At 35.5% G+C, this 27247-nt stretch overlaps 2 protein-coding genes across 24 annotated transcripts in view; one reads left to right on the top strand and one right to left on the bottom strand.

Moving 5' to 3' along the window:
• Window positions 1-7023, top strand: part of LOC145546168 (uncharacterized) — a 135667-nt gene extending 128644 nt beyond the window's left edge. The window contains exons 10-11 of the mRNA XM_081592229.1: window positions 402-544; window positions 4800-7023. Of these exons, the coding sequence (XP_081448355.1) occupies window positions 402-544; window positions 4800-4845 (189 nt within the window). The 3' untranslated portion in view covers window positions 4846-7023. The remainder of the gene's footprint in view (window positions 1-401; window positions 545-4799) is intronic.
• Window positions 7024-9680: 2657 nt separating this feature from the next.
• The window catches only part of VEZT (vezatin, adherens junctions transmembrane protein), a 70915-nt gene continuing 53348 nt past the window's right edge, over window positions 9681-27247 (bottom strand). For 11 of the 23 annotated variants that reach the window (XM_081592177.1, XM_081592178.1, XM_081592187.1 and 8 more), the window contains 5 exons: window positions 24202-24533; window positions 19746-19939; window positions 16299-16399; window positions 14127-14334; window positions 9681-10711 (listed from right to left, as the gene is read on the bottom strand). In XM_081592177.1, the coding sequence (XP_081448303.1) occupies window positions 10197-10711; window positions 14127-14334; window positions 16299-16399; window positions 19746-19939; window positions 24202-24533 (1350 nt within the window). In that variant the 3' untranslated portion in view covers window positions 9681-10196. Of the gene's footprint in view, window positions 11776-11914; window positions 13579-14126; window positions 14335-16298; window positions 16400-19745; window positions 19940-24201; window positions 24534-27247 lie in introns of those variants that run through there. The other 12 variants (XM_081592193.1, XM_081592196.1, XM_081592201.1 and 9 more) reach the window with 3 other exon arrangements.

Below are 27247 nucleotides of genomic sequence, written 5' to 3'. Positions count from 1 at the left end.
TAAATGATTTGTCTGAGACTGAGAAAGTAGCTTTGTCCATAATCCAACTCTACTGACTTCCAATTCAGGTCTTTCTACTTTATCCTAGAGGTTAGCTGTAAAATTAAATGTATCCACAAGTAGCTTACTATAATGATGAAGGCTGGTTATCTTTTTAGAATTGGTTGGGACCCTGGTTCTGCCTCTTCATGTGTATGACTTTGAGTGAGAAAACTACTGAGCCTGTTTTTTTAATCTTCAAACAACATATCTGGGTTCTAGGAACATGTTTATTACCTAACATTATTCTGTATATAAAAATTAATATTTTCTTGTACAGACACATCTAAGACCTTACTTCAAACAAATAGGACTAATTTTCATATGGCCATTTTCTTGAAGAGTTTTATTAATTTTTACAGATGTATATTTGGGGTAAATTACTATTTGCCAACTTTATTTTCAATGGTTATGGCACATCTGCTAAGGACCTTCAAAAGCAAATTGTGAAGACAAGGAGTGATTATCATATGGGATATTTCCTACCCAATGACTTCAGGATCCGGTAAACTATATACAATCTATCTTTACACTTTTAATTTAAAAAATCTCAGACAAGAGCCAAATTTCCTTGCCTCAAATCTTTTCTGCAAAGGGGTAGCTTATTTATTTAAAAGTTCAGCTCAAGGAAGAGCACTTTCTCTTTAACCAGCATTCAGTCTGCAGAGCCACTGTGGAATTACCATGAACATTCCGAAGACTATAGCTAAGCTTAGGAAAGTTAAAACCAACTTTCCATTCATTACATAGGAAAAGTATGATCCACTGGACCTTAACTCCCTTATTATTTCAATCCGTCCTTTCTGTCAGGGAGGTCATGTAAGTCAACAGATGTAACAGGATTAGAATGTATCCAGTGACAGTCACAGAGAATGGTTAAAATGGGAGTTTTTAAACTTAATCTGCTGCTTTTGCTCTGATAAATTATCATGTGAGGCACCTGGATGATCAAACAAAACTTAGACTAATGAATCCAAGGCTTTCCTAGACAACCGCTGTCTTTTGTGAAAAAATTTTGGAAAAAAAAAGTACAATAGAAAAATAAAGACAGAAGGAACAGAAAAAGAAATTTTTTCTTTTGGCTAATTCATGTTATAAACACCAGAATAAAAAAGGTACAAAATATAAAGAAGTACAGATTTTATTGGAGACTTAGGCTTAGGAGGAACAACAATCATACAGATATGTACAAACCTACTGTTGGGTTTTTGTAAAATCTTTTAAAACAGTTGACAAAAATTCATTATGATAAAATACATGAAGTTATCAAAGAAATTACTTTTAAAAAAAGGTTATACTCTCAAATCTTCAAGTAGAGTTGGAAACATAGTTTTACCATATAAAACATAAGTAGTCAAAAAGTAAAAATTAAAACATCTCTGAAAGAATATTTTCAAATGATATTTAAAAAATATACCTTAACACTCCAAAAGTATCTAAAGTGAAGGTAGACTTTAGAAACTTACTATGTAAATAAGCCTGAACTTTGAACTTTGTATGCAAATTCCTATTGTCAGTGTTCATAAATAACAATGTTAAAAGTGAGTATACAGGCCCCTCCCCATAACCAAGAATACTTACTGTATATAAACATAAGCTGGGCTAACTATCAAGAAATACAGTTAACTGTGCACTGATATAAGAATGCAGATGACAGAACTTTTTCATGTTTGGGTGAACACAAAATGTCAAATTCTGGCAGAAGATGAAAATAAGGCTCACCTATTTAATCTATATAGTCCATTAGAGAAAAAATGAATGAGAAGACGTGAGGCATAAATTAAGAGTGAATTTATAAGACAATAAAAAGCATTTAAATCATTTAGCTTTAAAATTCAAAATCATTAGACCCAGAGTCTACTGTTTTATTAAAAATATATATGCACACACAGAGTAACATGTACAGTGCTTTGATTTACACAAACAGGAAAACATTGTGCAAAAAGAAAAACATTGAGAAGCGTAAACATAATAAGATTTAAAAGGCAAAAATAACAGAATCCATGGGATGAAGCATCTACATAACGAATGTAGTACAGAACTAATCCCAGGGTTGAGTTCTTCAGAATGAGCCTCAGCAGTCTCTCAGTCCTATTTTAAAGGATACCTCATTGGCCAAATTTTTCTAGTGTGACAAGGCTTGGAAGAATAGCAGTTTCAGCTGCTTTCACATGTACAGTCCCTGCTTAGTCTGCAATTACCTCAAACATGGTCTAAATCTACTGAAATGCTAGTATTACCAAACGTATACATTTTCATTGTGTATAATAACCTTTGGTGTATAATATACAAATATTATTTTGTATACTATACAGATATTACATTGTATAATACAATATACAAATATATTATAATAACCAAAGGTATATAACAACCTTTGGGGGTGTTTTCAATATGCCTTTTCAGAAATCTTGTTCTCCAAATTAAATAAAAACATGTATATGACTATAGTGATGTTATGATATGAGGCCATTTGATAAATCAACTAGGTCAGAATATTTAAAAAATCCAGAGCAGCAGGGAACAAAAATAAAGAAACTTGCTAAAAACCTTATAGCAGATTCTAAAATGCAGCCAACATTGAGTCTAACAGGGATGGTGCATCTACAAATGTTGCTAAAGTTCTCCCCAGATCTGAATCTCAAAAAGCAAGCTGAAAGCAGTGTGGTAGATTCAGCAACAGATTAAAAGAAAAAGGCATTAAATTCCAAAAACAAGAGTTTAAGAATCACCTACAATGCAGCAAGAAAGCAAAGACTTTTGAGAATATCTTTTCAGAAATTATGAAAAATTAGTTAAATGAGACTGTAATAATTTGTTGAGTAGAAAGTTTTTGAAAAAGCAAAAGCAGAAATCATTAATTTGGGGAGGAGAGAAATTTGTTTAGGTGGCTAAGCTGCTTAACCTAAAACTAGAGACCAGATAATAAAAATTGTAAGAACAATGCTTCTCACTGGCAATTAATAATAACCATATTATATACCACATTCCTATTGTGATAAATTACTATAATGTCAAAGTCTGGTAAGACTATCTTGTCCACCGTCATCCCTCTATTTGAGAAGGATTAACCAACCAATTCTTGTTCACACATAGACACACATACAAAAACATTAAACTCAGTGTCTCGTCAGCTTCAGGTTGTCTTCAGCTTCACACTCTTGACGTTCCAGGAACGATGCGCGAGTTTAGGTTGGTTCTAGGATAGGCCCAGGGGCCTGGTTTGATCTGGGATCCCTGGGACCATACCTAGAACAAACCCAAACAAAACCAGACTCCTTGGGAGTGTTTTCAGCTCAGGCAGACTTCTGGCTTTTCACTCATATGGACCTCCAGGGCTGTACCAGAACCACAAGCCAGTCTTTACGGGATGGGTGTAACATATCTGGAGCTTTCTGTATGTTGCCAGATGCTAGTACTGTGTGCTTGAGTAAGCATTATTTAAATCGTGTTATGAACAGAAGTACAGGTTGGTGAAATAAAAGTGAAGAAAATACTGTGATTTGGCTAATACAGATTTCCATTTGAGCTAATATATTATAGATGTATTTGGGAAGGGAAAAATAATAATGTAATTACTTGTAAAAGACGTGTTAGTTTTTAAAATATGTTCAATGATAAAATAATTTGTAGGTAGCCGACCTTTAAGAAAATGCTAAAAAGTGAAAAATGTCAAGTCCAAACAAGTAAAATTATCTTATTTTGAGAAACTCTTAAAATATAAATGAGAGGAAAAATATACTTGTGCCACAGTATCTCACAGAATATACTCCCTTTTAAAAATAGTGTATTCCAAAGTATACACAACTTAAATACTGTCCTATTGCAGTAAAATGTTTGATATGTACCAAATGAAATTCAGTAAATAGAAATGAAACAAACTGAACCGCTCACAGGTTAAAATATATATTAAAATTTATAGCATTTAAAACATATGTATTTTAATTTATCACACATTTTAGGATATCCATAAAAATCAGCTCCTTATTCATGTTAAACTTTTATATATGTGAATTCTGGAATCAATTCACCCTCTTTTTGATTTACAGCAATTACACTAGGTAGAGTCATTTTCTTTTCACAACTACACTCAAAGAGAATTTTTCCCCTTGTATCACCAAACCAAGTTTGGCCTCATAACTATTTTGTAATGGCAGCTTCAACTTAAGACAGTGTTTTGGATCACCTATTTTTTGATGAATATTGTATCATTATTCCCTTCTAGTAGCATGAATAACTGAAAGCTGACTTTGAGGCATGGCCATAAAATAAGTGGATTGATTCTCTAATTACTGTGTAATTATAGATGGTAGGATGAATCAACATATGGTTACTAAAACACAATCAGCCTGTTGGTAAAACCAAGTAGTTCAGCGCTAATCCCAGACAAGTGTCTCTTTCTGGACAGGTTTGAATTTTACTTGCAAATATTATATAACATGCAAATCTAATGTTTATTTTTCACAAGAAAAATAATCATGCTTGATTAATTAACATACAAAATTATAACTTAAACATGCAAAATACAGAATGACAGTGGGAATTTAGTCATTCAAGTATCTGTCAAGATAATTAGATCTAACACTTTTATGTTTGGTCAGCTTTTAATATACATTAAATTGAATAAAAATAAAGATATTATCTTAAAAACTTGTATAATCAAAGAATAATTTTCTTGTGTATAATCGTCTTGAGTCTAAAACCCTTATTAACGTTCAGTTCTCCATGGTATCAATAACAAAAGTTTCCGTATTTTCCAGGGCTCAACCTACTTCGTGTTTTGGAAATAAGGATAGATTTCTCTAAAAACAAAACCGATATAACAAAAACAACCCAGCCAAAGACATTCTTGGCAGCATGTGGTATCCAACTCAAATGGAAAGTACTATAGAAAAAGTTAATTTGACTAGACTGGTTTTAATCAGCGCCAAAAATATTAGCAGTGTGAAATATATAGAAGGTAAAGTATGGAAACAAAATGGTTTCTTTGGTATACTAACAGCTCTTCTATTCTGAGAACAGGACTCTAATCTAGTACAATTAAAGATAGCAATGAAATAGGTAATAAGTTGTAATTCATGTAGTTCGGTATAATCCAGTTTTTCAGGTTTTCACTGAGTCAGTTTACTCTTTGTATTTTTTATACATTATGCTAGCTGTCTCAGTCAGCTGTTTTCCAAAACTGAAGTAGTCTAGAAGGAACATTATGAAGGTAGAGAAAGGCTGTTGCTACAGGCACACTTCAGTGAGCAGTAATAGAGAAATCAAAACTACTAGAAACCAAAGGCACAGCAGAATGGAGTTACTTAGAAAAGCGGCATATAGCTTTCAGTGCCTGAGTAGTTTGTAACAGTAAAACTGTTGTTAGTAACAATCATTTTGACATCAAAATTTTTTCAATGTATTTCATATATTGCTTAAGAAGACAGCAATGCATATTGTTTTAAAAAGATTTTCTTCAGTAATTATTACAAAATTTTTAAAAGCTCTTTAGAGGTTTAAGCCCCACAGAAAACTAGGATATCTAGAATGACTCATTCCCCAAATATCCCGTTAGGCAGTTCTTACTAAATTAGCCATGCATGTTTAGTCTCAAACCAGTAGTTGTCGAATATAAATCTTGGTGAACAGAGTTGAAGTCTACTTATAGTGCTCTAAGTTTTAAGTCTGCATACTATATTAGAACACTTAGCAAGAACAAAATATTTAACATTTTCCTAAGATATATACAGTGATTTATACAAAGATAGTCAAATTTTCTTTTATGGCTGAATTCATTAATGGAGAGTCCTAGAAACATCACCATATAAAAATTAAATTAATACTCTAAATGTATGGCAATCACATATTCAAACAAGTATTTTTAGCAAATTCTTAGTAAAGAACTAAGATGCAAACAAAAGTATGCTCAGCAGCCAAACAGGTACCACAAAGTCCATGCACTTTACTGACAGAGAAGCCCCTTAAGCCTTGTTCAGTCTACTTACTCTTACTTTAGACACAATTCTAGCAAGCTTGGCAATCTGGTTTCTCAGTCCACAGCATATTAGAAGCAGCAAGTTAGGGGCCTAGTGCGGGAAGCAGGCACACAAGACAGCAGCAAAAAGTGACAACTGATTATAAGGGAAGATAGAGAAACTGTGAAAAACAGATATGACTCAAAAAGCACAGCAATGCAAGGTCAGGTAATAAAGGGGCATTCTATATCTCAGCAGCCCCTAAGGGTGAATTTCTGTTTATCACCCCATGTTCTTAAAGGTGACAAAGAAAATGCAGAGAAGTAGAAAGTATATTTTACAATATTTCTTATAAAACTGTTAAAAAATTAATGATTAAATGGATTTGCCTCAGTTAACTGAAAAATTAAATTATGCCCTAGCATATGACATAGTCAATGATGCTATGAATGAATTGTTACTGTATTTAAGTTATTTTCCCTTCTAAAATATTTGTAGTTTTCATTTTTTTTTTGGCTGTACCATGTGGCATGTGGGATCTTAGTTTCCCAATGAGGGATCGAACCCATGGCCCCTGCAGTGGAAGCATGGAGTCCCAACCACTGAACCACCAGGGTGTTACTTGTAGCTCATTTCGTAATTCTCAGTGTGATTTGCATAAATGTCTTATAAATAGAATTGGAGGAATAAATCAATCTTTATACTTTTTCTGGTTATCCACTTTAGTTCAAATAATGAGCTCTGCTACAGCCTTATGGTATTCAGTTCTTGTTTTGTTTGGATAGAGAAACAATATGCTATGATTAAACCAGATCCATTGACCTTTTCTTCCCACATAATATTTAATAATTTATCAAAATATTTCATATTTTATATTACTGATGATGCGTAAGTAAAAGTCAGCCATCAGAGTGAAATGACCTCTAGGGTTGCTTTTGATTAACACTCCAGTGACTTATAATTATGTGAAATGTATCAGAACTTAATTCTTTTTATGCTTTAACATTAAAAACTTTACCATTTTTATTATGTGAATCAGAATATTACTATTTATTTTTTTTAAAAGTTGAGTTTAAAATTTTTTGACCTATTTTATTAACATATTTACTAATTGGTTACTAATATAAACTGGTTTTGTTTTCCAGCCTCAAAAGTTTTATTTTCTTTTTAACTATGTCTGAGAAGTCAGAAGTCACAAATATCATTTAGCAATTCAGAGAATTTGGGTTTTGCTAGAAAAACTCCCCATGATATTATTACTTCAGCTGCACTCATAGCTTTTAAATGAGATCTGGGATTTAAACTCAGGTCTATCCTTCTATATTAAATCCTTAAAACCAGATTTTTAAATTTCCATAGTAAGTTGCCTTAAATGCATTTTTCCTGACTTGATCCTCAACAACTTCAGAAATTAAACTTGAGTCAACTACATCAGTTTCTAATGAAATATGTTCACACACTGTTAAGTACAATTGATTTTAATGAGGACTTAACTTAGGAAGTCACATAAAAGAGACAACTTGTGAAAATAAGCAATAAACTGCCCATCCAAGGCCAGCAAGAGTCTGGCCCTAGATAGGCCAGATATGTAGACTTTCACTGAAGGCTTGGGGAAAAAAAGGATTTAAGATATGATAACTGTCACCAGATCATTTACTGCAATGACTTTCCTAACTATAGGCAAAGGGCAAAAATCTTGTCTTTAAGAGTGACCTAAATGCCTCTTTTATGGAAACATTTATAATAAAAGCTCTCACGAGATTACTCCTTACAAGAATTATTCTGTTAAAATACCACTGTTAAATTTGTAAAGCACAGTTACAAAGTTTTCCCCACAGAATATTTTCCCCAGAGGGCTTCTTTTGGACAGAGGATGACAGCTATAAAACTAGTCACAAGCCTGATAAGAAAAATTGAAATATTCTAAGAAAAGTAACAAAAATATCTAGTTATGTTACACTGACTTATTTATTTCCTAAGGTATTCATGGCAAGAACAATAAGGTCCTAGACAGAGTTGTTAGATTTTTACTGGGTATAAATATCGCCTAGATCTTGTTCCGAAATGACCACTAAGAATAATTGGGAGTATGGCCCTAAATCTGCATTAAAAAAAAAAAAAAGACCTACAGTTTATTCTAATGCAGGTGGCCCTACGGCGGGGACCGGGGGTGGGAGGGTAGGGGAACAGAGAGACACTGACTGCTAGACTATCGTAAGAGAAAATTAGGAATTTTCACAGGTAAAATAATATTTTACCTTGGAAATATTCTAAAAAATGACAGATTTTGAAAACTACATAAAAAGAACATTCAATTAAAATTCCAAGATCCTTATTACCATGATTTCAATAAGTATAATTTTCATAGAACTAAGTAACAACTAGTGAATAAAACAGATCAGAATGGAAGGTTAAGAATTCCTGATTAAAAATAATAATAAAGAAAAGAATTCCTGTTTAAAATTAGTCTTTCAAAATTAAAAAGTATCATTTTAGAAAGTATTAAATAAAACTGGCATAATATAATGAAGATATTTTCCCCAAACTGGTGTAGTAAAAATTATATATAATAATAGAATTAAAAATTATTAAACTCTTATTCTGTGTATAAGGTTATACAGATTAAGAAAAAGATTATCCAAGTTTTTCCATAATTCTAAATTCAAGGAAAAAAGGAGTTTGCAAACTAAGCAATTTCAAGTGAAAATAAACTCTAAGCATTATCATTTAAGAATATAATAGTTACAACACAAAATTTTTTCTTGAAATTTAGCTATTTCTAAGTGTTAAACTAGGCCCACCCTAAGATATTGCTCCTAAGAGCTTAATTATGGGTAAGTCCCAGAATATTTGGCAACTGGCAGAATCACTTATAGTATATGAAATTGCTATTATTCATAGAAGGTAGAACCAAATTTTTCCTCAGGACCAAAAATAAATTTCCTTAGATAACTGGAAAAAAAAAAAATCCCCTCTGGTATACAAAAATTTACTCATTTGAAGTGCTAAGTTACAAGAATTTAAATGTGTTTCTTAACTCCAAAGGCATACTAGATTCATAATTTCCTTTCTAGGACAGTAGCATAGAGTTTTTCCTAGATTTTCCTCAAATAACATCTGTAAACTATGTCAGGGCATAGGAGCTATAGGTAGTAAAAAACAATATACTCTTGAAAATATCACTCCTTGAAAATGTAGTCACAATACAAAACAGATGAAATTGAGACAATTTGGAAAGCAACCTCTTAGGAGGTAGTTTGTAAATAAAGTATTAAGGAGATAAGGATGCTTTCCAGGAAGTCAACAAGATGTTTCCATAATCTTATCAAGGTGGAGATGGTACAGCTTCAGGCTAGAAATTAGCAGCATCATGACTTACTGATGTCAATGGTACCCATTATCTCTAGTGAAACTGATAAAAGAAACTTTTTTATAAAGTTGGGGATGAGGCCTCAAACTCAAGAGATCCCACTCTGATATCATCTCTTTTAGTTGCAACAACAGAAAAAGATAAATACACAAAAAATTAAAAGGATAATTCCTAAAAAGGTGCAGTGTTTTTCTTTATAAGATCATTAAGAAATCTTAAAATTAAGATACTGAATACACATACAAACAAGGACACATGTTATAACCCGAGTACTTTTAAACCATGTTTTAGTTCCAAACCCCAGTACACATCAATTTCATGAATTCAACTTTTTTTATTCAGAACGTGTATCTTTAAGACGGGTATAAACAAAAATAAAATACAAACAACTTGTTATTGACATAATAGCTGCAGTTATTAACTGCGAGAATACAGTAAAAAGGAGCCTTACTAAATGTTAATGTTCTTGCAACAGAATTACCCCAGTCATTTTATGGTAGTAAATTCTGGCAAGAAATAATAAATTCATTTGTTATTAAAGATACTTATAGAGTTTCCAAGACCAATCAGTCGTGCTGCAAATAAAACAGCAATTTATTCAAGAGAGCCCTTACCTTTCTCTTATTCTCCTAAAAGATCTGCCATTTATAGCTAACTAGTATTTTCAGATCAGTTGTTCAAACCCAGGTTCTTCCTATAAATTCACATCTTAGCTTTAAATACAGTAAACTTACACTCATTTTCCCTTTCCAGTGGAATATCTAGTCTTGAAGTTAAAACACTTTCACAAAAAAAGAGTAATTTAAAATCCTTCATGTAAATCTTGGTTCTTACTTTTCTTCTACCTCATTTTCATTTTCTTGTATTATTTGTTCTTCCTCCTCATCACCAAAAGTCTGCTCCTGCATGGTGGTAAAGGAGAGAGATCTAGCAGCCACTTCTGCAGCGAGGCCAGCAGTGAAAGTAAAATCAGGGAACAGCTGTAGCTGTGCCAGCCTCTGCTTGATGGAGGGCTGTGATGAGACCCCAGGGGTTGGGTGGGCAGGGGCCAGGCCATCTACATCTGCCTGCGGAGACTCATCTTCGCTCTCACATTGGTAATGTGCTCTTTCTTCAGCTCCTTGGAAGAAGACTTCATTTGCAGAATTGTCTTTATTTTTACCATCTAGAGGGTATTCACATAAATACTCAGTCCTACTACTTATTTCATTGTCAGCTGTAGAGGTTTTATTATTTTCCTCTTCAGTATCATTTTTAGCAACTTTCCCCATATCTGAATCCACTGATGGTTCTGAATTACTTATGGGTTCCACTGGGTCTACAGGAGACAAGGATTTCAACACAGCTTCAGAGGAAAAAAAAAAAAAAAGAAAGAAAAATAATAACTAAAAACCCAGCAATGATTTAAACTTTAAACTCCCAGTAGGTTTTTCTTATAAAAAACAATAAATAAAAGCTAAATAAAACTTTCTGGTAAATCAAAGTAAATTTATAAAACCAGAGAACTTTATGAGATAAAATACTTAAGACATGAAATGAGATGAGGTTTTGATAAATATTTTAAAACACCTCATGTATTCTCTTAATTCAAAACATTAAAGCAGTGTTTTCAAGGTGTGGCTCTTGAACCAACAGCATCAGTCAGCATCACTTAGGAATTTTTTAGAAATGAAAAATCTTCGGCTCCACCCCATACCTACTAAATTGGAAACTGAATGAGGACTGGTTCTGGTTTTACAAGCCCTCTGCTGGATTCTGATGCACACTGAACTTTGAGAACCACTGTACTAAAGAATAAGCAGCATGGTTTTCACCAATAGTATGACAGATGAAACACCTAAGAGTAATCCAGGCAATAATCCTATCATCATCAACACACACATATTTACAAGTTAAAACATCATGGAAAAAAAATATAACATACAATTCAACTCACTTGTTGACCACCTAACAAGACCCTGATGACAGTAAAGCCATAACGTCTACATATTTTAACGCCACAGAAAAATATAAAATAAAATAAAACCTGTATTCCATATCAACTACTGTACAAAGCATAATACATAAATATTACATCCATACGGCAGAAGTTGTCCTTTCAAGGAAAATGAAGTTTTATTTAGCCCCTCTTCATGTTAGTAGGCAGTGGGTTGCTTGCTATGCAGTCTCTCCTCCCAGTATGAGGGGTTAGTACAATACAATATGTTATCAAGCATGACGGAAGAAAAAAAGTGCCTCTTGAAGATCTGGCGTTTATTTTAAAAAATAATTTGTAAAACATGTCCATTTGCAAGAAACAGATCCCTAAGCTGCAGTAACTCCACTAGAGAAGCAGCAACAACAGAAAAAAATGGCCACAGCAGGTTCCAGTGTAGAATTTCCCTTTCTAATTCCATTCGGACTTTACCCCTGTAGGCAGAGATGAAAACAACTCTGGAAGATGTACTGAAATTTGTCATGGGAAAAGCATTTTAAGGTATCAGCTTTTTACTTATTTTCATAAACTAAATTAGCATTATGTCTTTTCAAATGTAAACTAACAAAAGCACATACCTGAAAAAGAGACATTTCTTTCATCATTATATCTTTACCCATACTGTCAAGAGGATAGTTTTAAAGCCACATGAAAAAAATACTAAACAATAAAAAAGGATACAAGTTTATATACAGTGCTATTTTCAGACTTAGTGTACAACTTTGTGTACAACTTTGTGTACAGTGTTAGCTGATATATCTGTTAATTCTTAAAGAAAGCAACACATATTAGAAGTTGATTGATATTCATGATTATCGTTAATTAAATGAGGGCGGGTAATCGGTATAATGCATCAACGAACTAGTATGTTAACACTGTGCTAGAATATAAACCTCCAGGACTGTACGGATTTCTGTCTCTTGATCTATGTGCTGGGGATTCAACAGCAAACTGTATCTTATTATCTACTTATTGAGTAATTTTCTAAATGAATACTGTGGAGGTTAATAAAGCCCCTATTTAAGAACACTGTAATTTAATTTCAGAAACAAACAAAAAAAATAGAACACACAGGAAACAATAGTGTCTAAAACCTAATACTCTTAATCTCTGATTTAGGAAGGCCCAACATATGGACAAGCAGGTTGCAGGAACTCTCTGCTTTGCTGCTCAAGAAATCCTTTCATTTCACAACAGTGTCCCCTGTGTGTGAGGCTCTGTAGTAGTGGGAGAGGTGGTAGGACTGGAACAATAAGAGGGGGACTCATGGAGGAGAGACTGGTGGAGAGGATAGCATTTCTGTGAAAGGGATCACCATGAATACTTTACATTAATAAAAACAGCAACCTTGTAGAACCATTGTCTAATTAGATATAAGTACAGGAGGATATCTATACTAGAAATAGTGGGGAATATAATTGAATATGGTAGACTCATGATGGAGAGGCTTGAAACCAAGAACAGTTTAGATTAAATACAATAAAAAAGGGGAAACTGCTGTAGGTTTTTAAGACAGAGAGCTATTATCTATGTGCTGTTTGAGAAAAATCTAATTAGTCTTTGAGGATAGACAGAAGAAAACCTAAAGGCTTAGAAGCTATCTTCAAGAATAGCTTAGAAGAAAAAGGTATTGAAAATGCAAGTCAGCTAAGAGGCTATTATAATATATGAGCATAAGCTTATAAGTGTGTGTTAGTAGTTCAGTCATGTCCAACTCTTTGCAACCCAATGGATGGTAGCCTGCCAGGCTCCTCTGTCCATGAAATTGTCCATGCAAGAATACTGGAGTGGAAAGCCATTCCCTTCTCCAGTGGATCTTCTCGACCCAGGGATTGAACCTGGACCTCCTACATTGCAGGCAGATTCTTTACCATGAGAACCACCAGGGAAGCCCAACCTTACAAGGACTTGGGCTATAAAGGGGATCAATGGGAAGAAAGAAGGAGGACAAAATCAAGAAGTATACATCTGGACAAGGGAGGACGGGAGGGCCCCAGAGAAGAAAAGAGAATGATGAGGAACCTTCCAGAGTAATCTATACACTTCTAGTGAAAAAGAGAAAGGGAAGAGAAGGCAGTTGATTTTGAGGCTCCACGTATACTGAAATAGAAGGGAAGTCCCACTCTACCTGCTTAGAAATCCAGAGGAATTAATTCTTGAATTAGGAATTAGCTGGTTTGATGATATGGTTGAGTACTAAGCTTCCCCTCTCTTCCTCCCCTGCCTCCTATGAAGTTCTTAAGAAAAGAAGGGTGGTTACATTAGGAAGTTCAAGGGTAATCTTAGGTATTACCAGGCATCCACTTTTGTACAAACCCAAACATGGAGACAGCGTGCACATAAGCATCTCTGCCCTCCATCTTCTCAAGTGTTCATATCAATTATTATTAAGTAACCTAGTGATATAGCTAAGGGCCTAGGGTTTAATTCATTTGTTTCAACAGTGAACAGTTATTAATTTTGTGTTATATTAAAAATTATAATTGAGAACAGGGTTTATAATCTTCAACTAAAACAAATTTAGTAGAAAAATAGAGTAACTGATGAAAAAGTCTGACTTCATATTCCCAATCTGATTATGTAGTGACTCTTTTATTGATCAAATTGAATTATATAATGATTCTTTTATTGATCAAATTGATCTTGTGTCTAAAAGACAAAGTACTATACTTACTGGTGGATCCCTAAAATGAACACAATAAGAATTCTGTGGCTAAGATTTACAGGTTAAGAAAAAAGAATCCCTTACATTGAAATAAACTTTTACTCCAAAGTCAGTGCTTACCATGATCACTAAACAGAAGTTGCTTCCACTTCTGCCTTTCTGCCTCTGACGCTTTAAATCCCAGCACAGATTTCAGTTCTTGGAGCACCCTCTTGGATTCTTCATGTTCACGCTTCTGTCTCTCTCTGTCTTCTTGAGACAAGTAATAAAAATCATCCTTTCTGAAATCAGTGTCCATATCAATATCATCTACATAAGCTTCTAACTCCTGAAAATGAATAAAAGAAAAAGTATGGTACTTCAAGCAGACAGTTTTCTAGTAGCATTCACTGACTTGAACCTATCGAACTCCAAGATTAAAAAAAATAAGTACTCCTGACATAGGTCACTAAAGCACAAGTTGGGCATACAAGGCAAACACAGATAAACTGAAATCTTAATGAAACTTACTTGATACTAAAAAGAGTTGTGGATAAGAAAGTTTAACAACTTCAGTCATCATTTTTCTACTCTGATACCATTCAATAGATCTAGCCAAGATTCAAGCTATTAGCTATGTCAAAATCAATCAAAATTAGCAGGGCTGTTGGTTTACGGAGGTAGTCAGGTATGTTAGCTTTCTTTGGTAGACATTTGTGTTTCTTTCTGACTCTTCAGATGTTTGAACACTATTGCTAGGATTAGGGAACACCTTCATCTGATGGTTCTCCTTATCTCTAATGTGATGGGTAGGATCCTTATTACTCAGCTTCTGTTGCAGTTATGGTTAAGGAAAATTATTTGGGATCCGCTAATCAGGTGTAACTGGGTCAGATCTGAATCAGAAGTTTGTGATAAAAGAAACAGGCATTTTAAGGAATCTATTCCGGCAAGGATGGTGGCAGACCAAGTTTCTAGAGGTAGAGGTTCTGAATACAGTTTTCATTATTTAGCATGATGCAACAAGTGGCAATGTCTACACCCAGTAACTCAGCAGTGACGCTGCCACTGGAACAGTTCTTTTGAGTGACTTTGGCTGTGTACCCCAGCCTGCTTTAAGCTCATTATCTGGCCCTCTGAAATATTCTGTCGGCTATCTAATGGTTTTAAATAAATTTCTTTGTTAAACTAAGTAGGGTTGGTCTTCCTTTGCAATTAAGAATACTGAATAGACAAAATGACAAAGAAAAAGAAGTCTTCTTCTTCAGAAGATAAAGAAGTCTTCTTCAGAATAAGCAATATGTTGTCAATAACCAACTTAATCATCTAAAAAATAATTTTTAAAGTGAGGTATAACATACATCTTGATGATCTGCACTTTTGGGCTTCACTGGTGGCTCAGATGGTAAAGAATCTGCCTGTAATGCAGGAGACTCAGGTTCAATCCCTGGGTCGGGAAGACCTCCTGGAGAAGGGAATGGCTACCCATTCCAGTATTCTTGCCTGGAGAATTCCATGGACAGAGGACCCTGGCAGGCAACAGTCCATGGGGTCGCAAAGAGTCAGACACAACCAAGCATCTTTCACATAACATACATAGACCCATTCAAATGCACAAATCTTAAGTGTAAAGGATTTTTACATATGTACACATACTGGGAACCACCTCTCTGATCAAGATAAAAACATTTCCAGCATCCCAGAAGGTACCTTTACCAATGTACTAATTTTTAATGCGTTTCATCACTTTTAAGTATTAAAGAAATGGACAATTAGATATAAACAGGAAAATCTGCTGGTAGATTCAATGGATAAAAATTCAAGGCACTAAGAACTAATGATATGATATAAATTCAATACACTGTGTTGTGATTTTTGAAGATCATTAGAAATATAAATTCAACAACTGTGCACAATTATTCAACAACTGTTCTGTGCTAAGGTGCTTCAGTTGTGTTGGACTCTTTGCGACCCTGTGGACTGTAGCCCTACCAGGCGCCTCTGTCCATGGGATTTTCCAGGCAAGAATACTGGAGTGGGTTACCATTTCCTTCTCCAGGGGATCTTCCTGACCTAGGGATTGAACCTGTGTCTCTTACAACTCCAGAATTTGCAGGCAGGTTCTTTACCACTAGCGCCACCTGAGAAGCCCTCAAAATGGGGTGCCATGCCCTCCTCCAGGGGATCTCCCCAAACTGGGATCGAACCCTGGATAATTTTAATTCAACTATTACCCATGTCAATTACAGAGAAGGGAGGTAAGGTTTGTACATGAAACTCTTTAGAGGGAAGAAAAGCAGTTTTCCTCCTTACCTGCTCCTCAGGGATTGGATCTTTGTCTGCAATGTGTAGAGGAGGCTGCCTCAGAGGCACCACAGTGCAGCGTGGGTTCTCACACGCCGTTTCAGGTTTACCTTAAAGAGGAGCACAGAAATGAGTGAACATCTACTAAAGTTCATAAAGAGTAACACTTGTAGATTTATAATTTAAATAAACTCTTGGAGAAGAAAACCTGTTTTATCTCTTCCTTTTTCACCTTACCATAGTACCTGGCACACAGGAGGTACTCTAAATGCTTGAACAATCAACTTTACTCATGGCATAGAAACAGACTCAAGACAGACCATCATCACTCTTCCCTATGAAAAACAAACTTCAATTCTGTACTTTACTTATACTATTTTTATTCTCAGGAGAAATTAGGATCGGAAATGAGTTTCATAAGTAACAGATTGAAAAGATTATCTCAGGTGAGGTTAACTTCGATTAATTATTAAAAAATAGTGTTTGGCATCCAATCTCGGGGTTATTTAGCCTCATGAGCTCTCTTTTATCATAATCTGTCTACTTTAAAGAAGTAGGGGTTAAGCCTCTAGATTTTTACCTTTCAAGAATAATGACAGATAGATGGTTGGGGTCAGAGGTGGGGGAGACTCTTGGCTAGCATGGGCTGGTATGGTCAGAGCAATCTAGGCTAGCAGGGGAGAACTCTCAGTGGGTAAAATCAGCAGAAATGTGACTTAGCCCACAGTGTCAGGTGACTAGTTACATACAACAGACTGAGTAAATAAGTAAATATATTGAAACTAATGACAGTCAAGCTTCTCATAATCACAAAAGGGAAGAACAAATACAGAGAAGGGGGAGGCCAGAATAAACTATGTGGTACTGAAACTGAATTGGAGGTACTGGTATGAACGCGTGGTTTACAACATACATGGACACATAGATACACAAATAGAAATAGATGTGTGTGTACATGTATATGAGTTGTGTGCGTGCTCAGTTGTGTCTAACTCTTTTGTGACCAGATGGACTGCAGCCTGTACATATATATATGCAGATGTATTTCACAGTTCTGTACACCGAGAAGTGGTAAAAGCAGTAACATCCCAGTGGCCATGAGCATTCCTAGCACTTAAGATCTTGGTTTCTAAAGGTCATTTTCCATTGAAAAGAATGAGGCTTCTTGGAGACAAGGCAGATGTTAGGGCTGGAGGCAAGGAAAGTATGAGACAAAGTCAACAAGTGCTCAAAGAATGATGGTGACAGCAACCTTGAATGGGCTCCCTCTGGTCAAACTATGGACAACCTGAGCAACAATATAAAATAAAAGTAACAAATTATGATCTATTGAATAAAATAAGAATCCATACATCCATACTAATATAAATGTGTAAATAAGTAGAAAGGGGGATGCTTAACCTTGTGTCAACCAGTAAGTGTAGGTGGAAAACAGAATTAGAAAATTACAATTTGGCAACCACCACAGCAATATCCAAATGAAGCAAGAACTATCAATGGATGCTAAAAGTAGTGGGTGAAAACATTTTAAGCTATTCACTTTTTGATACACAATTTTATGAGTTTAGATAAATTAGTCATGTAATCACCATTACCACTGATCACGATACAGAATAGTCTTATCACCTCAAAACATCTACTTATGCTGCCTCTTTATGCCCTATTCCTCCCTTCATATCCAACTCCTAGTAATCACTGATATGTTTCTTATTCCTGTTAAACTTTATCATTTTGAGACTGTCCTATAAATGGAATCACACAGTATGCAGTGATTTGAGCCTAACCTCTGCTGATTAGCATAATGCATCCTCCATCTTACTGACAGAACAGTAGTAGTTCATTTCTTTTTTATTTCTGAGTAGTATTTCACTGTATGGATGGATGTAATGATTTATGTATTCATCAGCTGAAGGACCTTGGGTTGTTTCTTGATTCTGTTGGTATACTGTGGGTACACAGAAGAATGTCTGATTTTTAAAAATATGAACAGAAATACTTAGGGGCAATGGGATTTCATGTCTGTTACTTAACTCAAATGGTTTAGAATAATACCACCAAAAGAATTTATAGACAAATACACACACAAATGTGGTAGAATGTAAAAAACTGGGGAATCTGGAATTAAGGGGTACTTAAAATTATTCTTGTGATATTCCTATAATTTTGAAATAATTAAAAGAAAAAGATATAGCTAACTAAAGCATCTGTTTCTTAAAAAATTTAAGCTAACAATTTTATTTCAAGTTGTGTATCCAAAGCTATGATGGGCATTTTAGTGAGAAAAGTTTCTGAATACTTGTATCTTAGTTCATATCATTACCACCTATGAGCAAATCAAGAAATGGCTTATCACCTGCCCAATGATTTGAGACTGTTTTAACAATCATGTTCAAGTGACTAAGATTCAATATCTTACAGTATGCTAAGGGAGGCATGAATGGGATGCATCTTCTAACACCCAGTGGTCTCCTGAGTGTTTCTATTTATAAAAAATACACCCAAAAGCTCTAGAGTTAAGTCATCTAAAAAAGTTTAATATGCATAAATATTTGCACATATTAAAAACCCTTGGCAAATCTATCTTTTGGAGAAAGAATTATTCACCATTTACATTTGAGGAAATCTATTGATAGTATATCAGTAATTAGCTTGTTTACATTTCCTTTGAAAAATGCTAATACTTTTACTATCTAAGGACTCATTCAGTTTGCTTAAGACAGTAAACAAAGTATTACAGATCTAGCTATAAACAAAACAATGACTTAACAGGATGATAAAGCATTCCTCACCTTTGCCAATAATACAATTTTTTATTTTTTAATTGAAGGATAATTGCTTTACAGAATTTTGTTGTTTCGTTGTTTTCTGTCAAACATCAACATGATCAGCCATAGGTGTACATATGTCCCCTCCCTCTTAACATCATAATAAAGGTCCAAGGGATAAACATGTTATTGACTTACAGCACAAGTTTAAAGATTAATATGCCAAACATTTACAATTAAATTAGTGAAGTATTTTATTAATTATTATTTACTAATAATTTTACTAATTATAACTATATAAATTAATGAAGTATTTTATCTTAAAAGTAAATTCAATCTCTGGTCCCTGACTATCAAAACTCATTATTACCCTAACTGGAAAAGAGTTTCTGGAATTTCTAATAATGGAATAATACTATTAAACTCTATTTTTTTAATTAAAAATTTAAAAAAGGAAGTATATGATTCAGGGAAACTTCAAATCATATTCATTTTTTATTTACAAAAATAAGAGCCAAAACTTTATATTCAGTGTCAATTTGCACATATAAGTTCACCTTTTTTTTTTTTAGACAACTAAGAAATTTTATCAAGTCAGTCTTATCATGCAGACAAGAAGTATACCTAATAAAGTCCTACTGGGAATAAGTATGTCTGGTAAGTGTATGCAAAAGAACTCTCTCATAGGTACCTTTTTTATCTGTATTTCTTCGTAGCAATTTGTCCACTTGAGAAATGGCCTCTTCCCAGCAATTGTTGCTCGCTTGAACATGGGGCTGAATTAACTTTAATTTCTGTTCTAGGATTTGATAAGCTTCTGATACTAGTTCCTGTGTTTCTTTAGTACAGACAAGCTTTTCAAGTTCATCCTCAAGAATTATTACCCTGAGTAATAAAGAAAAACAGAAACAGATTTCTAAACTATGAAACGAAATGCATAATTCACAAAGTTTATTTTAAAAAAAAGTTTGTAAGATGAGAAAAAGTTCTGAATGTGGAAGGTGGTGATGGTTGCACAACAATATATATGTACTTAATGCCACTTACCTGTAGCTTAAAAATGGTTAAGTGGTAAATTTTACATTATGTGCATTTACTAGTTTAAAAAAAAGTTTATAGAGTATCATATATTTCTTCAACAAATATTTCTTGCATATATACCAGGCATTTTTAAAAACTAAAAAGATAAATTAAACCTATTTCCTACTTACAAGAAACTTAAAACACATCAGAGAAGTGATACATATATGATATTATAAAAAATTAAAACTAACATTTTATTTCCAATTTAAAGATGAGAAATTAGGTCTAGAGAGTTGAAAAAACTTGCCCAGGTCATACAGCTGGTAAATTGTAAAGCTGGGTTACATCCAGGCACAAAATGACAGAGAGAAAGATGGGATTAAAAGAATTCAGAAGAGGAGCAAGTTACTATGCTAAGGAAGAGGTACTTCTGAGGTAGCACTGAAGGATGGATAAAATCTGAGGATGTACAGAAGATGAAGAAGGTCATTCTAGATGGTGATGGGAAATAGCCTTTATACAGTTTGGCTGGACTGAGGTAAAGGAGTGAGAAATAGAGAGAGAGAGCAGACTGCAGTCAGTTTATAGCAAACCCTTTCTGCAGAATGTTTTATACAGACTTCAGTCTAAGCTGCTACACTCACTCCAAATCCAGGGCAATTTTTCAGATAAGTAAGAAAGCAAATATAAGGCTCAGAAACATTCATCTGGCAGCAGGCACTCTACAGACCGGAGTACACTTACAGAGTTAATGCCCTCCTGTAGGCAAGTGAGAATGGGAATGGCAAATGGGACAAGCCAGAGGAGGAATGAAACACTGAATAATTTTTTAGATAACACTTTTTTCAAAGCTCTGTGTGGCAGTGCTAAAGAGCAAATCAGATATGATGCTTTGTGACTGGATTGCTCTCTAGTGAAAGTATTTTGAAGGGTGATTACAGTAGCATACATAAAATCTTTCATTTTTTAACAGGAAACATACCTCCCATGTATTTTCCATAATCCCTGGCCAAGGTACAAAGCCCTTCTTTGTCATTTTCATGTCCATCCAGTGTAGTACTCTTTCTTCCCAAACCATCTTTCTCATGCTAATGCATTTTATTACACCCTGTACATTTCTGATTCCATTGTCAAACATTAATTCTTGACAGACCCTGGTTTGCCTAACACAACCTTTCCATCCACTGAAATCTTGTTTCCCTCTCATGCTGATCCACCTTTTGCCACTCACTCCAATGGACAGCCTGATCTCCCATATTCCCAGTGGGAGATAGCTTTCTTAGAGCAGCAGCAACAGACCAATGGAACATCCCCGCCTCATAGTTTCTTAATTGTTCCCTATGCCCCAACCTTTACATCAGTCTTATATACCTATCTCAGACCTTCAACTGATGGTTAAATCTTTTTAAAATGTCTTTCTGACCTTAATTTCCTATCTGTATACATCACATCCTTCTTCACTCTGGTAAATTAGCCTTTTGATTTTACTGAGACTTCAAGACCTTTTGATGCATTTTCTTATCTTTGAAAATCAACTGCGGCACCCCCCCTTCCACATCTTGCTTGGTATCCAGGGTCAAGTACATCACCTACAATCTGCTCAACTCATTAAATTTCTCTGACCTTCCCCTGATTACAACACAACATGAACCAACTCATTCATCTGATCCAGTCCTATACTATAAGCATCTGTTATAGAAAACTTTCACTGAAATGACTGGGCACGGCATTTTACTAAGGTGGAGTACTAACAATACCATGAGAAGTAGAAGATCAACAAATATAAACTATGGATCGCACATTTTACTATTCAATTGGGGCAAAAAAACTTGTTCTATGCTATAGAAACATTGTACAGGAGACAGGGATCAAGACCATCCCCATGGAAAAGAAATGCAAAAAAAGCAAAATGGCTGTCTGAGGAGGCCTTACAAATAGCTGTGAAAAGAAGAGAAGTAAAAAGCAAAGGAGAAAAGGAAAGATATTCCCATTTGAATGTAGAGTTCCAAAGAATAGCAAGGAGAGATAAGAAAGCCTTCCTCAGTGATCAATGCAAAGAAATAGCAGAAAACAACAGAATAGGAAAAACTAGAGATCTCTTCAAGAAAATTAGAGATACGAAGGGAACATTTCATGCAAAGATGGGCTCAATAAAGGACAGAAATTGTATGGACCTAACAGAAGCAGAAGATATTAAGAAGAGGTGGCAAGAATACACAGAAGAACTGTACAAAAAAGATCTTCACGACACAGATAATCATGATGGTGTGATCACTCACCTAGAGCCAGACATCCTGGAATGCGAAGTCAAGTGGGCCTTAGGAAGCATGGCTACGAACAAAGCTAGTGGAGGTGATGGTATTCCACTTGTGCTATTTCAAATTCTGAAAAATGATGCTGTGAAAGTGCTGCACTCGATATGCCAGCAAATTTGGAAAACTCAGCAGTGGCCACAGGACTGGAAAAGGTCAGTTTTCATTCCAATCCCTAAGAAAGGCAATGCCAAAGAATGCTCAAACAACTGCACAGTTGCATTCATCTCACACGCTAGTAAAATAATGCTCAAAATTCTCCAAGCCAGGCTTCAGCAATATGTGAACCGTGAACTTCCAGATGTTCAAGCTGGTTTTAGAAAAGGCAGAGGAACCAGAGATCAAATTGCCAACATCCGCTGGATCATTGAAAAAGCAAGAGAGTTCTAGAAAAACATCTATTTCTGCTTTATTGACAATGCCAAAGCCTTTGACTGTGTGGATCACAATAAACTGTGGAAAATTCTGAAAGAGATGGGAATACCAGACCACCTGACCTACCTCTTGAGAAACCTGTATGCAGGTCAGGAAGCAACAGTTAGAACTGAACATGGAACAACAGACTGGTTCCAAATAGGAAAAGGAGTACGTCAAGGCTGTATATTGTCACCCTGCTTATTTAACTTATATGCAGAGTACATCATGAGAAATGCTGGGCTGGAAGAAGCACAAGCTGGAATCAAGATTGCTGGGAGAAATATCAATAACCTCAGATATGCAGATGACACCACCTTTATGGCAGAAAGTGAAGAAGAACTAAAGAGCCTATTGATGAAAGTGCAAGAAGAGAGTGAAAAAGTTGGCTTAAAGCTCAACGTTCAGAAAACTAAGATCATGGCATCTGGTCCCATCACTTCATGGGAAATAGATGGGGAAACAGTGGAAACAGTGTCAGACTTTATTTTTTTGGGCTCCAAAATCACTGCAGATGGTGATTGCAGCCCTGAAATTAAAATATGCTTACTCCTTGGAAGGAAAGTTATACCAACCTAGATAGCATATTAAAAAGCAGAGACATTACTTTGCCAACAAAGGTCCATCTAGTCAAGGCTATGGTTTCTCCAGTGGTCATGTATGGATGTGAGAAATTTCTTTATGGACCATAAAGCAAGCTGGGCACCGCAGAATTGATGCTTTTGAACTGTGGTGTTGGAGAAGACTCTTGAGAGTCCCTTGGGTTGCAAGGAGATCCAACCAGTTCATCCTAAAGGAGATCAGCCCTGGGTGTTCATTAGAAGGGATGATGTTGAAGCTGAAATTCCAATACTTTGGCCACCTCATGCCACTCATTGGAAAAGACCCTGATGCTGGGAAGGATTGGGGGCAGGAGGAGAAGGGGACGACAGAGGATGAGATGGCTGGATGGCATCACTGACTTGATGGACATGAGTTTGGGGAAACTCCGGGAGTTGGTGATGGACAGGGAGGCCTGGTGTGCTGCGATTCATGGGCTCGCAAAGAGTCAGACACGACTGAGCAACTGAACTGATGCTATAGAAAAATGTCCAAACCTTTTATTCAGAAAAATAGCAATATAATACTCTTCAACTACCTAAAATAACACTTCTCGGCTTTTGTCCTATCTTTCTAGGTTTTCTGTTGAAATAAAAAAATTAAAAACTATAAATGAATCCCCCAAATTACAGTACTATCAAATCAGTTTGTTACATTTGTAGGTTGAAACCATCCCTTAGGCTGTGTCTCAAATTTTGTTGCTTCTTTTCAGCTAAGATACAAGCCAACAACCACAATGGCACAAGAATGAAGCCTGCTAATCATGGGTATGTTTCCTTATATGGCTTCTAAACTTACTCATTCAGTAATGCTTTCAGATGTAGCTGCAAACTGCGTACTGCCGTATGAACATTACTCAGTTCTCTTGACTTCTGCTGAGTTTTGGATAAACGCTGGGGTGCCGACTGGTGCTGAGTTTCAAAGTACCGGTAGAACTCATAGCTGCGCTTAAGCTCTTCCAAACAGGCAGAATGAGCGTGAGGTAGACCTTGAGTCACATCAGATAAGATACGATGAGGCAAAAGTGCTGGAGTAAGTAGGGGCCCAGGAGGTGAATTTGTTGTAGAAAGCAACAGGGCTAGCCGCCTAAAGAACTCTGAACTCTGTGCCACCCAGAGCTGAAACAGAACCTAAAAAGAAAAAAAAAAGAAAAAAAGAACAAGATCAATAAAAAAATATTGGCCAATATTCAAAATAAACTACAAATTTATTTATCTTAACTTCTGGATTAAACTTTTCACTTTATCCTAAGTAATGAATATAGCTGAGCTTGAACTAACTCTAAGAGTAGCGAAGAATGCATGCATGAATAAGTCGCTTTAGTCATGTCCAACTCCTTGTGATCCTATGGACCGTAGCTCACCAGGCTTCTCTGCCCAAGGGATTCTCCAGGCAAGAATACTGGAATGGTTTGCCATGCCCTTCTCCAAGGGATCTTCCAGACAAAGGGATCAAACCCACATCTCCTTCAGCTCCTGCACCACTAGCGAGACCTGGGAAGCCCATGTTACATCAAATTATGTAGTCATAGGACATACAAACTTCTGATCCTATAGCACCTCATACCAGTTTATCAGTTCAGTTCAGTCGCTCAGTCGTGTCTGACTCTTGCGACCCCATGAATTGCAGAACCAGTTTATAATTTAGTGTAATTCTGTCCTAAAAGAGAAATGCTGATGGAATGAGACACACCTAATTAGAAATGAATGTTCTTTGATGAATTATTTTTTAAAAAATGTGTACAAAGGAGAAATGGAGAGAGCAGGAATGATGGATCTGTGTAAGTCCAAAGAAATAAGTCATTGATGGATCCAGAGTTTGGGGTTCAAAATTAGCCTAGGAAATAGCTAAGAAATAACATAAAAATCAGTTCCAGAGTGATCATACTCAGGAATGTCTGGCATGAGAAACTACAACAACCATTCGTGAAAGACACACCCTGATCCCGGCAGCAAAGGATTCCTAGAAATAGTCCTGTTCAAGAGGACAATATCAAACATACAAATACAATCTAGTATGAAAAGGAGTTAGCAGATAACAGAGAGGATTGAACCGCTTTGGATAATTTAGATTCTAGTTTTTTATAAACATGAAAATGGACATTATTTAAACTGGTATACTAAATGAATTTTAAAATTATGCAAATAATGAATTACGATAATTTAATGTAAACCTATTTTACTATTAACATTTTTTTTAATAAGCAAGGCCAAAATTCCAAATCACTAAAGATACACAAAGAATTCTTAAATATAAATACAAGCTATCACAGAAGTCTTACTTAACCATTAAATTTTATCAGTAAAATAATTTTCCTGGAAATTCCTTGGTAGTCCCGTGGCTGTCTTTGTGCTTTTACTGCTGTGCCCCAGGTTCAATCCCTGGTTGGGAAACTAAGATGCCACAAGTTGTGCAGTGTGGCCAAAAGAAATCTTTTCTTTATCCCTTTATTTGTTCATTCAACAAGTGTTTTTTGAGCATCTATGATGTGCCAAGCAGTATTATGGGTGCTAATAATATAGCAGAGAACAAAAGTGAAAAATATCCCTGCCCTGATGGAGCTTATGTTCAAGTAGTTGGGCAATAGATATTAATCAAGTAAAAGATAAGTTTCTTGGCTGACGGGGTATGGAGAGAATATAGCAGAGAAGGGGAACAACAAATGTGTGTTTGTGTGTATACATGTGAGGGGAAGAGAAAGGAGAGAAAAGCAGAGGGACACAATAAGCAAGGGGGAAGGGTGCATAATTGGATTTTTACTCTAACAGAAATGGGGAGCTACTGAAGGTTTCTAAGCATCAGAGTTATATGATTCGAGTTAAGCTTTAACAAGATCATTCTGGCTGCTGTGCTGATAGATAATAGGGAGGTGAGCAGAAGACAGGAGGTTACTGCAATAATGCAGGTGGGAGTTAACCAGGTACCTTGCACATAATGGTGAGTTGTAAGAGGTAGTTCAGTTCAGTTCAGTCGCTCAGTCGTGTCCGACTCTTTGCAACCCCATGGACTGAAGGCTTTCCTGTCCATCACTAACTACCGGAGCTTACTCAAATTCATGTCCATTGAGTTGGTGATGCCATCCAACCATCTCATCCTCTGTCATCCTCTTCTCCTCCCGCCTTCAATCTTTCCCAGCATCAGGGTCTTTTCAGATGAGTCAGTTCTTCACATGAAGTGGCCAAAGTATTAAAGTTTCAGCTTCAGCATCAGTCCTTCCAATGAGTATTCGGGACTGATTTCCTTTAGAATTGACTGGTTGGATCTCCTTGCTGTCCAAGTGACTCTCAAGAGTCTTCTCTAACACCACAGTTCAAAAGCATCAATTCTTCAGTGCTTAGCTTTCTTTATAGTCCAACTCTCACAACCAAACATGACCACTGGAAAAACCATAGCCTTGACTAGACAGACCTTTGTTGACAAAGTAATGTCTCTGCTTTTTAAAATGCTCTCTAGGTAGGTCAAAACTTTCATTCCAAGGAGTAAGCGTCTTTTCATTTCATGGCTGCAATCACCATCTGCAGTGATTTTGGAGCCCCAAAAAATAAAGTCAGCCACTGTTTCCCCACCTATTTGCCATGAAGTGATCTTAGTTTTCTGAATGTTGAGTGTTAAGCCAACTTTTTCACTCTTTCACTTTCATCAAGAGTCTCTTTAGTTCTTCTTCACTTTCTGCCATAAGGGTGGTGTCATCTGAATATTTGAGGTTATTGATATTTCTCCCGGCAATCTTGAGTCCAGCTTGTGTTTCTTCCAGCCCAGCATTTCTCATGCTGTACTCTGCATATAAGTTAAATAAGCAGGGTGATAATATACAGCTTTGACGTACTTCTTTCCTGATTTGGAA

The sequence above is a fragment of the Giraffa tippelskirchi genome, chromosome 4, assembly GCF_054371585.1.
Source record: "Giraffa tippelskirchi isolate mGirTip1 chromosome 4, T2T-mGirTip1v1.2.pri, whole genome shotgun sequence".
Taxonomy (NCBI): Eukaryota; Metazoa; Chordata; class Mammalia; order Artiodactyla; family Giraffidae; genus Giraffa; species Giraffa tippelskirchi.
Note: the sequence above shows the minus strand (reverse complement) of the source record. Positions and strands in the feature narration are given on the sequence as shown.